General features: G+C 36.1%; 1 protein-coding gene across 2 annotated transcripts in view; it reads left to right on the top strand.

Moving 5' to 3' along the window:
• The first annotated feature begins 2,752 nt into the window (after positions 1 to 2,752).
• The window catches only part of UNC13C (unc-13 homolog C), a 145,923-nt gene continuing 132,599 nt past the window's right edge, over positions 2,753 to 16,076 (top strand). Inside the window, exons 1-2 of one of the 2 annotated variants that reach the window (XM_057397818.1) lie at positions 2,753 to 3,477; positions 12,566 to 15,769. In XM_057397818.1, the coding sequence (XP_057253801.1) occupies positions 12,808 to 15,769 (2,962 nt within the window). In that variant the 5' untranslated portion in view covers positions 2,753 to 3,477; positions 12,566 to 12,807. The remainder of the gene's footprint in view (positions 3,478 to 12,565; positions 15,770 to 16,076) is intronic. The other variant, XM_057397826.1, reaches the window with a different exon arrangement.

Consider the following 16,076-nt stretch of genomic DNA (forward strand, 5'->3'; position numbering starts at 1 on the left):
ATTGCGTTTGTTTAATGAAAGGGAAGAAATGATCCATTCCTTAAGCAGTCCGTAGAGGATGGGGAATTGAGAAAGGTAGCTTAATTCTGTGACAGCTTTTCCAATTGTCACGCTGAAATCCATCATGAAGTATAAATGTCTTCAAAGTTGTTCCATCGGTTTATAAGTGTCACCATTTCAATATAAGCATTAAAAAATAGAAATAGTCAAATAACATCTAGACTAGTCATATGTTATTTAACACTGTTTTTATTATTTATAAACAGTGATGAAAGCTAATGACATGTTTTCACTGGACAGACTTATTCCAAAGAATTCCAAGAATCATCTCTGAAAGTCATGGTCACATAATCCTGGAAATAGGCATACAGACTAACTGTTTTCTCTCTGAAGGTTTATAGCTGCCTGTTGGGGTTTTGGTTTTTTTTTTTGTTTGGGGTATGGTTTGGATTTCTGAGGGTGGTGGTATTTGGGTTTGGTGAAACTTTGCTTTTTCCATTAAGATGCAGTGAATGGCTTGAATTGTGTAAGAAACTGCTACATCTCCATACAAAAGTCTTTATTTCTCCTATTCCTTCTGCACGTGGAATTTGTATCTTTAGCACTGTGTTTGTGAGGTATGGTAAATCAGTGTGAACCCTTAATGGTGTGGTTCTGGAAGGTCAACTTCATCAAGATGTGAGGTTACTGGCAAGTAACTGTGAAGGTGGGCATGGCCCACAAGTGTCAACTGCTCCTTGTGCTAGTTTATTTAAGTCTGACATAGATGCCTTTTCAAGATGCACAGCAGTTGCATTCCACTTACAAGTGGCTTACTAGTATCTGGGCTACCAGAACTGTGAGGATAAAAACTTCCACTCATATGTTTGCTATAGAAAGTTCTTAACATCATATGTATGTGAGGATCATGTGAACAGAAATACAACATAACTTGTTGTGGAGATGAATTTGGCTGCAAGTAATTAGTATGTACTTATACATGAAACTAGATTCTTGATTGGTCAGTACCATTACAAGCAAAGCCAGATTTTTTGCTGGCTTGGGCAAATTTGATGTGGAAATTTAATTCCAGAGTAGGTATGCCATAATTAGTTTGAGGGTCTTTGAATGGATGTATGGTTTGATTTTGGTTTTTGTTTTCCTTCTGAAATATCAATTCGATACATTTGGCAAAGTTCCCTGTTTATGCTGGCCTATCAAATAAGTGGCTTCAAACTGAAACATTCAACATCTGGTAATGTAACAGATTAGTAAAACAGGGTCAGTAGTTAGGAACTTGCTTGAAGATTACAACGTTAAGTGCTGTGAGTTAACATTGTTTGCAAACAGCTATTTATTAAATGAGAGAACCTTATAATTTTGCAAAACACTCCCAATATTTACTGTTTTTACTGTCTGTAGCCTCAAGACCATTTGCTTGGTCTTGATAAAAACCCAATTTATTTCTGTTGGGTCTGTCTGCTGTGGGTGGCTGTGCTTGGGTAGACTGCATGTTTTTTCTTGGGTTTTTTATAATCCTTACATGGGCAGTCCTGTTGATTTTGAGGGGCATTATTGTCACATTTCATGTAATTAGGACTGTATCAGTGCAGTGTTTCCTGTTGTGCACTTATATAAAAGTTCTTTTGGATTCTTTTTGGCATGCAGTGTGGCAGATTTGAAGCATCAGTTTATTTAAGTTTAGACAGAATAGTAAGTAATTGCTGCAGGCTAATAACTACAATAAGATTTGAATAATAAAGCATTCATCTGGTTCTTAACTGTAAGTCTAATTAATGGAGTATTTATATGTTACATTCATTTCAGCAGGACATAAAAAATATAATGGTCCGTAATGATTTTTACAATGATACATTAAAAAAATATACAAAATATTATTTTTACCACTGTAAGAAGTTTTATTCTAGAACTGTTCAGTTTATAAATTGTACTTAAAAAGCATTGTATCCCTAGATCGCATTACTAACAATGGTACAAGGATTGCAGAAAGTGAAAAGCTACAACTGATAAGCTTTAAATAGGTATTACTATAAACTGTTAAATACTTTTAAGTGCTGCATTTTATTCAAGACATCCTTAGTTTATTTTTGAAGTAATGACTGAATTACATGCTTCTCTGTTACAAAGTGTCAGCTATTACCAGAAAATCTGAAGTCCTGTTTATTTTATACAGGAAACATACATAATTTACTAGCTGACAACTGTTTTATATGACATTTCAGTGCTGCTATCTCCCAAGATTAAAGGGGTTAATAGTATACCTCCGTTTTAATGCATGTACACGTTTTGTGAAACTTCTGCACTTAGATTCTGTGTATACTTTTTAGGTAGAATGGCTTTATATAGGATCCTTTTGGATGTACTCCCATAGTTCTTCATGTGTTGGAGTTTTAAATATATCTTCAATATGTATGTAGGACTGAGTGTGGCTTTACACACTCTTAAATCACGTAACATTTGAAAAACACTTACAGTATTCTGTACAGGATAATTTACTCACTACATGCACAATAATGATAAATTCTGCTATTTAAATCCCAGCAAAATGACTGAATCCTAATCTCTAGGCGTTAACTGGGAACATACAAAATACTTTTAGTGGAAAACATTATCTAGAGCATCCTGAAATAATCATGGAATTATAATAGTTACGAATCTATTTAGCAGATTCATTAGCAAAAATAAACAGATGTCGATAAAAGTACTGCTGAAAGAAATAGCTATACAATTGTTCCTCTGGGTCATGTCAGACTGATACATAAAAGGTTAGATGAAACATGGCCCTACCGAGCAAGAGATACTGTCTCACAGTGTTATCCTTCTGGCCACTGATGCACCTGCTAGCACTCACGATGCACTGCATGTGTTGTTTCTGTGAGCAAGGTTTCTCAGTAAGCCTATTTTACTCCATCAGTGAAGCAGAGGGACTGCCTTCCACGCAGAAGGGCTGTGGCTATTGCAGTGACTACCGCATTCAGAAGCGGCAGGAGAAAACAGCAACGGGTGAAGTTACCAGCACCTAAAACAGCAGGATGATTACTGTTCTCTCATGCTGATGTTGTATTTGAGCTGGAGTAGGATACTGACTGTCGTTTTGCTATTGTAGATGAGAAATAAAGCAGAGCTGTAGAATGAATTAGTAGCTAACACCATGATTACTCTTAGCTGATAGCACAAGTTGTAGGAGGGGCAAGAAAAAGCAGAAAAGGGAAGAAAAAAAAAAGAAACCTTTCATGCTGCCTAGGGAATACGGTGGAATTTAGAACAGACACTGTTGCGGACTGACAGCATGCCTGATTGCACTTGAGTTGAATCACTGCGAGGCAGACTCATGTTTGTATTGTACCGTTTTAAAGCTGAAGGAGGAACAACAGAATAGTAATGGAGTTGTGTACAGTTTTTTCTGCGTAAATGGAAAATACTATGAAGATGGTGGTATGTAATTTGTATTTTATTTTTAAGAAGGATTTAATCCAGGTATGTATCCTCTTTGTATGTTTGCCTCTTGTCTACATATATTTTTATGTTTCCTTTGTTTCCTTTCCTTATTTTAATTCTGGATGTACTTCCCACTGTTAGAGCTAATGCAATGTATTGATGATTTGTAACTGATTTGATTTCTAATGCTGTAATGCTGATGAAACTGTCTGTGCTTGTGGATTTAAGAATCAACACTTCATTAAAAAGTAGGGGGGTTATTTTGTAATGTTGATAAGTTCACAATGTAAGTTAAGTAAGACAGTATAGTATTTGATTTCACAATGAGTTGGAACATTTTAATTGGTATAAAAAGACAAACAGTATACATATATGAATACATGGTGAAAATATAGTGTTTTGTTTATATCTGCCAGTACTTTTTTCCTAGTCCATGATAGGATTAGTAAAAAATTGAGCTTCACAGATGCTTATGTATTTCTAGGTCTTGATTAATCTTGAAGATGAACACCCTGCAGCTTTCTTTTGAAGAGACAGCTTGCTTAGAATACATGCTTGATTCTGTTCCTCAGCTAAACCTACATGTTAGAATACCCTCTCTCATATACCTCCCCCAATCCATGACCTTAAAATAGCACGTAGCTATTTAATACTTTTTTTGTCCATTCTTTTGGGTTCAGAAAGATAGTATTTAAACTTCTGCAATTCCAGAGTAATTGCAAATAGCAATAGCTGAAACCAATTTCTTAATATGAGATTGATGGTTCATTTTGCTTTAAGAGAAATAATTATACAGCTATGAAAATGTGACTGTATTCTTTACCTCTCAACTTTCTTTAGTCACCTAGGACCTATTGCATTTTTTGTCTTAAAATTTTCTTTCAGCTGACTACTGATTGATTGTATGTAATAAGTGAAAAAGAATATAAAGCTATGCGCCCTTAAACTAAGGACAGTAATAGTTGTCTTATAATGGCCATGTCTAGTAAAATGTATTGAAAATATGTAAGACATCAAAAATAATGCTCATCTGATCTGTCCGCAGTCCTGAAATCTCTTAAAACATTCTGTTGCACTTCTGCTTTGAATGCAGCCCAGTTTTAAGTGGGATTTTTTTTTTTTTTAACATGTTGATACAAAAAGGGTTAATGTCAGTTCCAGCATCTTAATACCGATGTTAACCCTTGGCTGACAGGAATTCTTTTGCCTTAAAAGCAATCACTGATGCAACATTATTTAACTGCTTTCTGATGTGAAAATAAACTTGGATCATGAAGTTGTAGTTATTTTTCACAGAGGAGGTGATAAAGTGCCTTCTTCATGAATGAAGCTGTTGGTGATTATACAGTATAGGTATCTTAATTTAGTGCAGTATACAACTGTGATTTGGCAATTGAAAAGCTAAAGTTACTTGACACATAAGAGTATTGTAAAAATTGGTGCTAATTCTTACTACATAAATCAACACACTGAGAAAAGCATTTAAAGAATTCTGTTGAGTCTAGAAGTGTTGAGTGAAAAGTAGTATTTTAGGTTAAAACATCTTTGTCTCATAAATTACTTTAATAAAAGATATGATAGAAATTATGGTTAACTGTCATCTCAAAGATGTTTCATATAGAATGAAGTCATAATGCAAGACAGATTAGGTTTTTCAGAAGAATTTACACAACCTGAAGAGAGTTTTATAAAGGTTTTCTGTCACTGTACCATTTTTCTTGATCCTTTAGTGATGTCAGCACAATGTTATCATAATGACTATATATTGCTGTGGAAACACTTAGGGAATCACAGGTGAAGTACTGGGATTCCAGAAGAGTTTCAAGGAGGAGAAGACTGATAGCTCAGAATACGTCCAATTCATTGGAATATCAGGGAAGACTGAAAATTCCAAACTTTGTTTTAACTGTAGTGTTGTGAAAATCTGTGAAGAATGAAGTAGTATACTAACTTCTGCCTTGTGAGACCGCTACAGGAAAACAGAAGCTCTGAAGCATAAAAATCCTTTGGCATCTAAGGAGGTTCTTGTACACGTTTTTTCTCATCTGTGTCATTCAATTAAATTGATAGCTGTAAAAGAGAGATTCTTACTTCCGGGTAGAAATCTAAGTATCACTCCATAGTTGTCAGTATATTGGAGCACACAAAGTAGGGATTTTTTTCTTACATAATTTGAATTTAGAATTAGGTTTAACATCTACCATTCTTATCAATGAATGTCATTTCAGGTGTTTAGCAAGCATGGCTTCTAACTGTGTGTGCCTACTCATCCTAGTGTATGTTGCTTTCACAGTAGTTGTAGTTGTGGTTTGTGCTTGTGGCATTTTTCGAATGTAAATGTCACAGATGATTGCTACCATTTATCGCATGAAAGACTTCTTTATCTAAATCTGTCCATTTCATAGTTTTGTGTTCTAAGAATTTAGTGGAATTATTAGTTTACCACAATTTAGAAAGCATTTAAAATGTTTTTGTGGGGAAAGGGTGGAATCCAGAGTGCATGCAAGTGACATTTTGCCCATTTAAAGTTGTTCCCTTAATCTAAGCATTTCACAGATAATTTTTCTAAGTAGTTTAGGAGAAAAACTTCCCTTGCCCACCCCCAACCAAAAAAGTCACAGCTCTCCAAAATAATCTGTGTTATATAGAGTAATGTAGTGCAGGCATGATCATAGACTCCATAGTGGTCCCTTATCAAAGAGGGATCTAATTCAGGGCAGAGAACTGCCCATCCCAAGGCTCAGGCCAGTACAATTAGAGGTTTAAAATTCTATAGCTGGAAAAAAATTGGAGGGGTTCTTTATATGTAGTTTTTTTCTCATGGAATTATTTTAGAGATTCCTTGAAGTTGCTGGAAAGTTTGAAATGTTAAAATTGTATGAGACTTTGAATATACACGTAGTCTACATATATCCTCTGCATATGTGTTATGCTTTGGTGTGCATTAAATTATTTGTGCTCTCAGAGTTTAATGCTCTGAAGAAAACGGTTGAAAACAGATAAAGTTAAGGACAGAACTAAAATTTGGTCAAATGCATGTTGATACTTCCTATTTTTAAAGGCATTAAATAGGTTCTAATTATTCTGTACTCTGTACAGGATTTTTTTTGTGTATTTATGGTAATCTGACATAGTAGCATGCATGTAACAGACTAACTCATATTAGAAGACAATATGCCTGCTACTGACTTAGTAATACAATTATCCCTATGTTGTCAGCAAATAACTTTTCCATCTCCAGGTTTTCCATTCCTTTTGTAATCTGCATTTATATAGGGATGGACTGTTAAGTGGAATTATCTCTATTTCAGCAGCTTTTGGACTGACTAAACATAAGTTTATATAGGACAGCATAAATCATATACACAGCTGTAAATGTGAGGGAAAAGGACTCTCAGGTTCATTGTTGCCACCTTCTTTATATACTACAGTCTCTTTTTTTTCCTCATTAAAAATATGAGGAAACAGAAACTTTAAGGAAAAAAAAGGCTCGTACATCTAGTCAAATAATACTGAAACTGTGTTCCAAATCATCTGCAGTCTCTTAACCCTTAGGTATATAGTCAACTGCACTATACTAAGCTGCTCTCCAAAGGGAGCACATTTCAACTTTAGGAATCATTACAATAGGTTTTTACATTTGCATATCAATCTACTATATTTGGAAAAATTATTTATTTTTTTTTTTTAGTTCTAATTAAGGCCATTGTACTTTAAGGACAATTGCTTCGAATATTATTTTAATATTTGTAAGTATAAATAACATTCTACACATTTGATTCTAAAGAAATAGTGTTCCAAATGTCAACGATTTTATTTGTAGTTCATAAATAACCGGTTGGCTGCTTTTCCCTCACAGTTGCAGTAACAAGACTTTTCAGAGAAATGCAAATAGAATCATAGAATAGTTAGGGTTGGAAAGGACCTTAAGATCATCTAGTTCCACCCCCCCTGCCATGGGCAGGGTCACCTCCCACTAAACCATGTTACCGAAGGACAAAGTCAGTTTTATGAATGTGCAACTTGCTTCTATTGTTATCTTTAAACTTGATTAAGTTGTATGCTGGAAGAAGAGTAAGTCAAGTAGCAGCTATGAATGACTGCCTTTTAGTATAACTGTTAAATATTCAGATTGGATTCCACAGTGTACTTAATGAGCATATGTGCAAGCTCTTCAGGACAAATAGAAAATAAAGAGATGGTAGTCTCTTTAGACTTGCATTTGGAAAAGTAGCTTGCCAGTTAGTAGTATTGGTAACACTCCCTGTAAATAGTGAGGCAATATGTTTAGTGGTGGTTAGATATACAGTAATAGTAGGATCCATAAAGAAAATATCACCAGGTAATTAAGCAGAAAGAGTGACCTTTCCATATGATACTGGCAGGCAATAGGAATAGCTTTTTGTCAAAAGAGAGTGCTGATAGCGCTCCATGCCCTCATGTGAATGTGGGAGGAGATGATAGAATAGGGCTAAATTCTGCTGGTAAAAACCTAAGGAATTTCTGGAACAAAGAGTAATCCCAAAAGAGAAAGTGGAACTATTTTCTTGCTGTTGTCCCTTTGTTTGCTAGGGTCTGCAGGCAGGTCATCTATGTATTAGAAGCAGTATCTCAAGGTAAGATGATAAATATCACTTTACCTGTAGAGACTCACCAATAACACAGATTTAAAACATTAGTGTTCAATAATGTCCAGAAAAACTGACAATTTAAAGGAGCATATAATTGTTCCAAATTAATTCTGTATTAAGTCATCTGAGAAGTTTGTCGGTATAATGCTACTGTTACAGCAAGCTAATGAAGCAGTCTGGAGTATACACAGTTATACTGTCTGAAAACAAGGAGCTTAGGCTTTGCCCAGCAGACATGCACTAATGGTAAGTACAGTTATGTCAGGATAACCCTATTCCCAGGTGAATGTAAGACTTGTGGAAGACCATACTTGAGAAATCTGTAGATGTGAATTCTAGCTGTTCTGTTATTTATTCCTTATGTTCCTGATAGTAAGAGAACATCTCTTAGCCTCGGTTTCTGTGTCTGTGAAGTGTATTAGAATCATAGAAGAGTTCAGGTTGGGAAGGGCCTTAAGATCACCTAGTTCCAACCCCCCTGCCATGGGCAGGTACACCTCATACTAAACCATGTCACCCAAGGCTTTGTCCAGCCTGGCCTTGAACACTGCCAGGGATGGAGTATTCACAGCTTCCTTGGGGAACCTGTTCCAGTGCCTCACCACCCTTACAGTAAAGAATTTCTTCCTTATATCCAATCTAAACTTCCCCTGTTTAAGTTTTAACCCATTACCCCTTGTCCTGTCACTACAGTCCCTAATGAAGAGTCCCTCCCCAGCATCCTTATAGGCCCCCTTCAGATACTGGAAGGGTGCTACGAGGTCTCCACGCAGCCTTCTCTTCTCCAGGCTGAACAGTCCCAACTTCCTCAGCCTATCTTCATACAGGAGGTGCATTGTTTGCGTTTAGTTTGCCATGTGTGATTAATTAATTTCTGTGAAGCATTTTGCATACCACAGATAGGTAGGTGGTAGTGACTACTTTGGCAGTAATGCAGAATGGTATTGCTGCAGAAAAAGACTTTCTGGGTTTGTTCTATTTTTCCCTACCATCTTGATGTTGCAAAGACAAACTGCTGTATGCCTTTTTATAGAGGGAGGCTGCACTTTAGTCTCATCTTCTTCCCTGTCTGCCTCCTTCCAATGTGCACAGGTCTCTTGTAGTTGACAGATAATGTAAAGGTTAAGCAGGGCTATGGCTCTGCCTGTTTTTCACTTTTTTTTTGATGGGACAGTCTGCATCCATAAAGCTACTTCTGAATAGAGAGGGTTGTTCTGCTTCATTTACTAGGATATGAACAGAAGGTCTGCAGTGATCTATTTTTTTTTTAAATACTGAAATTATATTTTTAAGATGATTCTGTTTTCTCTCTTTATAAAAATAGAAGTCTGGGTTTATTAAAATGAAAAATTAAATCATGAATCTATGAGAATCCTGCATTCAGACATTTAACTAAAATACACTGCTTGCATTATCATACTTAACCCAGCCCACTCCACCCCCCTTCTACCTGACACATTAGTTTTAGACTTGGGAATAAAATCCTTTAGACATGATGCTTCCAACTGACAAGTTTTATTTTGGCAATTCTTGTTGTCAACAGTATCCTTGAAATCAATCCAAATTACCTGTTCGCCATCAAGCTGATTCTCAAAGGTCTATATTCAGACTTGCTATGGGTAAAAATTTGAAGGAAGTGTTACTGTGTCCTTTCTTTACAGAAGGAACCCATTAAAAGTTCATTTTATTTCTAATCTCACAGTCCTTAACATCTTCCAGTTTCCTGCCTTGTAACTATCCAGCAGAAAGTCTACACTGCTGTAGCAGTTCAGCTCAATTCCTTATGCTTAAAATGGGTTAATCCATCTGTGTTCAACTTTACCATATAAATTAATTTAAGTCAATAAACAAGCAAGGCGAACATAAAAAATGGGGTCATGGTAGTTTATTGGGAGACCTGGATAAAACCAGAAAAATCACTGAATCACAACTTGCAGCTCATTCAGATAACTGATTTAGTCCTATGTGTTTCTCAACAGACTGTTCCCTATTTCCTAGAGTTTTAACCTACACTAATTTAAAATGGTGAGAACCACCCCATGCAAATCATTTACAAAAAGAAATGGATGAGACCTGTAATGACTCAAACTTCATTCCATGTGTAGATATACAATTTTCTAAAATGAGTGTTTGATGAAGCAATGGTAGGCTGCAAACTGATGAACAGATCATGACTAATATAGCTGAGATGGAATGGAACTCGCATGAGAGAAATTAAATCTGCTCCATTTAGCAGGTGTCTGCGTTTGTGACAGTAGAACTTTTAATTTACTATGGCATTGTCAGAAACTGGGTTTAAATAAATTGAGTACTGAATTTGCAGCTCTCTATAATATTTTCAGTTATCTTTGATACAAAGCATAGGTTAGACATTGGATAAAAAACATATTGTTGACTATGAAATCGAGATTCTTCTACAGAGAAGAATTAAACCTTTTTTTAAAATTAATGGAAATATTCCAGGTTCAAATGATAACTTCATTAATTGTTAATGTTTTGTAGGCTAAGCCAGTAAAAAGCCTTCTAGCTTGTTTATGCATTGGTGATTTGAAGTCTTCTAAATTACAAGAATGTCCAAGTCATCTGCGTGAAGTTTAAGCTGTGGTTGTGTGAGCAGAGGAGCCAGGCAGTCACACTTCAAATCTTCTTCAATAAATGGTTACGAACATGCAGTGTAATAGCTGAATGATTAACAAGTGTTTCTACATCTAGAAACATGCCTTTGATACTGAAAAATGTCCCAGGATGGTTCCTTCCTCTATTAATAATATTTGAAAACAAGGCAGCATTGGCTCCAGTTAGAACTTTGTAATATTCTGATGAGAAATGCTGTTTGCATGCCTTGAAAATTGCATTCAGTCTCACTGAGCGTTCTTTTGCTTCCAAACATTGCTTTCTCTTAATTCACTCAGTGTTCTGACTTCAGGCATAAGCCTGGACGCAAAACAAGTCACAAGAGCTATGCTGATATGTTAAAAATGTGATTCATGTTCCACAGGTATTTCACTTTTTTATAAAATAACAGGCAGCAACTTTGGGAAGGATGGAGACTGTTGCCTATGCTTGTTCTGCTTCCTCTTGGCTGCATCCCAATTTTGTTATAACTGGGAAAGAAATTAATCTGTTTACATCCTCTCTTCCATAATTCCAGAAGTCATCCAGGCTTTTACCAGTTTTGCTTGGATTCTTTTCAACATAGTGCATTTTGCTGCTGCAGTATGAATCAGTAGTTAATGTTTATTATTGACCATAAGTATGATAGTAAGCTCAGTGAAGAAAAACTGCGTAATGAAAAGACGAGATCTTGAGGTGGTTGAGCAGGCCATAATGTTTCATATGGTGCCATGCTGTTTGCATATGGGGAAGGCCGTTCTTACCCTTTACTCTGAAGACACTACAGAGCAAATTTTAACCTTTCATATACTGTGGATCTGAATAAACTTGTTATTTTGCCAAAGAATTTTTAACTGATTTAGGAATGGCCATTTTAAGAACTAATTCTTGGATTTTTCTGAGCTATTTGTCTCATTTTTATTCTACAGCTATGAGACTGGGAGGTGAATGATATGCTATACAAAAAAAGTACATTTATATATTTAAAATGCATTGACTACATTTCTATGGAATGCAAGCTTTTATGTTATGGAATAGAAGCTTCCACATACCTCATGAAATCTTTTCTTCTTCCATATTTTAGACGAAATTGCTTTCTTGTAGTGCCACCTATTTTTGTGCTGAAACTAACAAATCATATCTGTTCTCCCTCTTGCTTTCATTTTTTGTGGTTTTGTGATTTCCTTTTGTTTTTTTTTTCTGTGAGCTTAATAGTGTAAAACTTGGTAAGCTTGATGAGAATGTTCCATCAGTTGTCATTATGGTTTTCTGTTAATTCTTAAAGAAGAGAAACTAAGAAGGTGTGCCCACTTTAAATCCTGGCTTACCGTCACATGTGTTAAAATCCCCTATAAAAAGAAAGCATCTACTTTGCAAACCGTAGTCATATGCATAATTCTATTTCAAGATAGAGTAGTACTTCATGAATACAATATTGGTTTTTATCAGAATCCCACCTTGCTCCAGAAGATGAACCAAGAGAAACTTGAAAAATTCTATTTTACTAGCTTGTAGCAAGTCATTCCCCAGTCAGTTTTTTGACCACTGCTGTGCGTCATATGGATCTAAGTTGAAATGTCATTACCCTGAAGAAAAAGCAGATAGCATTAATAACAGATATCTCAGTTAAAAGTTGGAGAATTGAACTGGACAAAGAAGCCTGTGAATACCTATAGCTTATTCATTTACATTAAAAATATTTGCTTAAACCTGCTTTCAGCTTCAATTGTTTAAGAAAAATTCTATTCACACAATTATGGGGAAAGTATAAATAAATACTTAAGTCCTCTGTGTTTCAGTTGTTACCCCATTAAACCAACATTGGTATTATTGAATGATAAGTTTGCTTGGCAGCCATTGTAATGTCATTCCCTCCTTTCTAGACACTTCAAGAACCCATGTGCGACAGAGTGAGATTTCGCAAGATGTACAAAACCCCTCCAGGATCTGGTTTCAAACAAGCAGATTTTTAATTTTTTTTTTTCTGTCAAATGATGCCAGAGCATCAGAGCACTTTATAGTCTCTGTGGATGAAATATTTCCTGATGATCCTGTTGGAGATACAAACACTTGTCTGGATCAAAAATTGTGGTTTATGGAAGCAGCCTAATACAAATTACACTCCATGGTTTCTGCTCTCTTAAAAAACCTGATCTCGTCTTACATATATAAGCTTTGCAAAGGAATGTTTACAAAGAAATCGGGAAATAGTACAAAAAGGAAAGAGAGTTGTCAAAGCAAAAAGGAACAAGACTTAACTCAGATTGGGCAAACAAAGAATCCAAAATTTTCAAATACTTTAAAGAGCACTGTGAAAAAGATTGCCAAGTGTCCATCTGCTCGCAACTTGTCAACTGAAGAAGAGGAAAGTAATAGAGAATTTTCACTTTCTCCAACATTCAGTTACAGAGTTGCTATTGCTAATGGACTGCAAAAGCATATTTTTGTAAGAAACAGTAATAGTGAAGATATAGTTCAAGATCTGTCTTCAAATGATAGTTCATATTCTGAGTCACTAAGTGAAGGAAAAAGTAGCAGCAAGAAAAACGAATACTTATCACACACAATGCCTGTGAGACGCAACAGAAAAAGCTTAAGCAGCCTGGCACCATCTGATGGAAGTTCAGATGGAGAGCGCACTTTACACACACTGAAGCTGGGAGCTTTACGAAAACTGAGGAAATGGAAGAAGAGTCAAGAATGTGTCTCATCTGACTCAGAATTAAGTACATGGAAGAAAACATGGGGTTTAAGAAGTAAATCTCTAGACAGAACTGGCCGTCACCAGAAATCAAATACTTTTGAACCTGGCTTTAGTTCAACAAGCTGTATTAGCCAAACCCATGATGTTATGGAAATGATCTTTAAAGAGCTTCAGGGAATAAGTCAAATTGAAACAGAACTGTCTGAATTAAGAGGGCATGTTAATGCTCTGAAACAATCAATTGATGAAATTTCAAGTAGTGTAGAAGTTGTACAAAATGAAATTGAACAATTGCGAACTGGATTTGTACAGTCCAGAAGAGAAACTCGGGACATACATGATTACATTAAGCAGGTGGGCCATCCAGGAAACAAAGCAAGTCTTAGGTTTCTAAATGTGCCTGAAGAGAGGCTTGAAAAAACTGAAAGCATAGTTTACAGAATATTAGTAGGTAAAATGGGGTTCTCAGAGGCACAAAGCGCTATTAAAATTGAGTTTGCCCAAAGACTGGGGCAACAAAGGGACTGTCCAAATGCAAAGCCAAGACCCATTCTTGTTTACTTTGAGTCCTCACAACAAAGAGATTTGATTTTAAAAAAGTCATATAAACTTAAAGGAACTGGCATTGGAATTTCTACAGACATATTTTCCCATGACATAAAAGACAGAAAGGAAAGAGGATTACCTTCCTCTCAGACATATGAGAGCATGGATATGAAACTTCTAACTGTGGATACAAAAACTAAAATGCATGACTGGGAGTCACCTGACAGTGATAAAGACTTGGAATCAGATATAAATAAGAACAGTTATGCAAGGATATCCAAATCCGCATTTCAAATAAAAACGAGCACTACAAAGGGGAGTATTGAGTCCCCAGATACTAAAGACCTTAATAGAACGGTTGGCAATAACACCTTTTCAAACAGAAGAAATTATGACAGTCAGTCACCAGAATTTGACAACATGGAAAAAGAGTCAAAGACCTATTATTCAGACATGACTCCTCTATGGCATTTACACAATGATTTTGCGACACCAAAACTTAGCCGTTCAGAGTCAGATTTCTCAAAATTGTGTCAGTCTTACTCTGAGGATTTTTCAGAAAATCAGTATTTTAGCAGAACAAATGGCAGTTCATTATTGTCTTCCTCTGATCGAGAACTCTGGCAGAGAAGGCAAGATGATTCTACAAACTGGTATGGCAGTTCTCAGGAGCAGACTTTTGTCCAAGATATGCAACAGTATCCAGACCAAAATGAGGTGGGAAATGTAGAAACTGTTGACAGTGGTCTAAGCAATGGAATATGTGCAACGGGAGACAGAAGCCACTATAGTGATTCTCAGCTTGCTTTACATGATGATCTTTCCCCATGGAAAGACTGGAATCAGTTGGAACAAGGGGCAAATTTGGGCCTAGACTCATCTGCACAGGAAGTTTTTGTGTATGATATGAGCAGCCCTTCAGATCAACAGACAGATTTTGGAAAGTGCCAAAATTCTGACCTCCAGTATGATACTGAAAGCTATGATTTTACTCTTGATGGTACTTCTCCATCATGTCCAGGCCTTGACAGCGAATCACAAAGTCAGTGGACTGCTCAATATGATGATTATCAGGAAACAAATTCCATCTCGTCTTATCAGAATCAAAACAGATTGCCTATGATGTACCGAAGTCAGAGTGAACTACAAAGTGATGACTCGGAAGGAACAGCTCCTAAATCATGGCATAGCCGATTAAGCATAGATCTTTCTGATAAGACTTTCAGCTTTCCTAAATTTGGATCTACACTTCAGCGAGCTAAGTCAGCTTTAGAAGTAGTCTGGAATAAAAGTACACAAAGTTTAAGTGGGTATGAAGACAGTGGATCATCTTTCATGGGAAGGTTTAGAACTTTATCTCAATCTACTGCAAATGAATCGAGTACAACACTTGACTCTGATGTTTATGCTGAGCCTTATTGTTACAAAGCAGGGTATGGGGAAGACTTAATTGAACCACCTGGTGAGAATGAAACAGACTATGTAGAAGTAATGGAACAAGTCCTTGCTAAACTAGAAAATAGAACTAACAGTAGTGAAACTAGTGAGCAGGTCCAAGAATATGAACCGGAGCAGCCTTCATATGATACGCCATATGTAGTACTACCAGGGGAGCAATATGACACACTGTTTGAGAGTGTGGTCAGTGAAGAGATATTGGAAGTTGAAAATGACATGGCTGCTGACATAGAAGTACGGGAAGATGAAAATCAGAATGTCCCAGAGATAGTTACTGAAGTGCCAAAGAAAAAAAGGATACGACCATCATTTAAGGAAGCAGCTTTAAAAGCATACAAGAAACAAATGAGTGATTTGGAAGAGAAGATCCTTGCTGGAGGTAACAGTGTTTTATTATTGTCTTTTAAGTAATTATTCTCGCTAGAGTTGGACATTAATTTCTGGATGGTAGTTGGTTCTGCTTTTGTTGAATTTGGTGACAAAAATTCTGCTTATTTCTGGTTTTGTTCATAGGGTGAACTAGTTCCCTGGAAGTTCAGAGCCTAAAATTTTACAAGTTTGTTTTGAAGGAATTTTCTGAACACGTTTTGGAAGCAGTTATGTTGCTTTGAATTTCAGTATCATGAAAATTGAATTTTATAAGATTTCTGTCCTACAAAAAGAACTAAATGGTACACTGTTCTTGT

Source organism: Pezoporus wallicus, unplaced genomic scaffold (genome assembly GCF_028554395.1).
Source record: "Pezoporus wallicus isolate ANWC-B61680 ecotype Strahan unplaced genomic scaffold, APGP_CSIRO_Pwel_v1 contig_3952, whole genome shotgun sequence".
NCBI lineage: Eukaryota > Metazoa > Chordata > Aves > Psittaciformes > Psittacidae > Pezoporus > Pezoporus wallicus.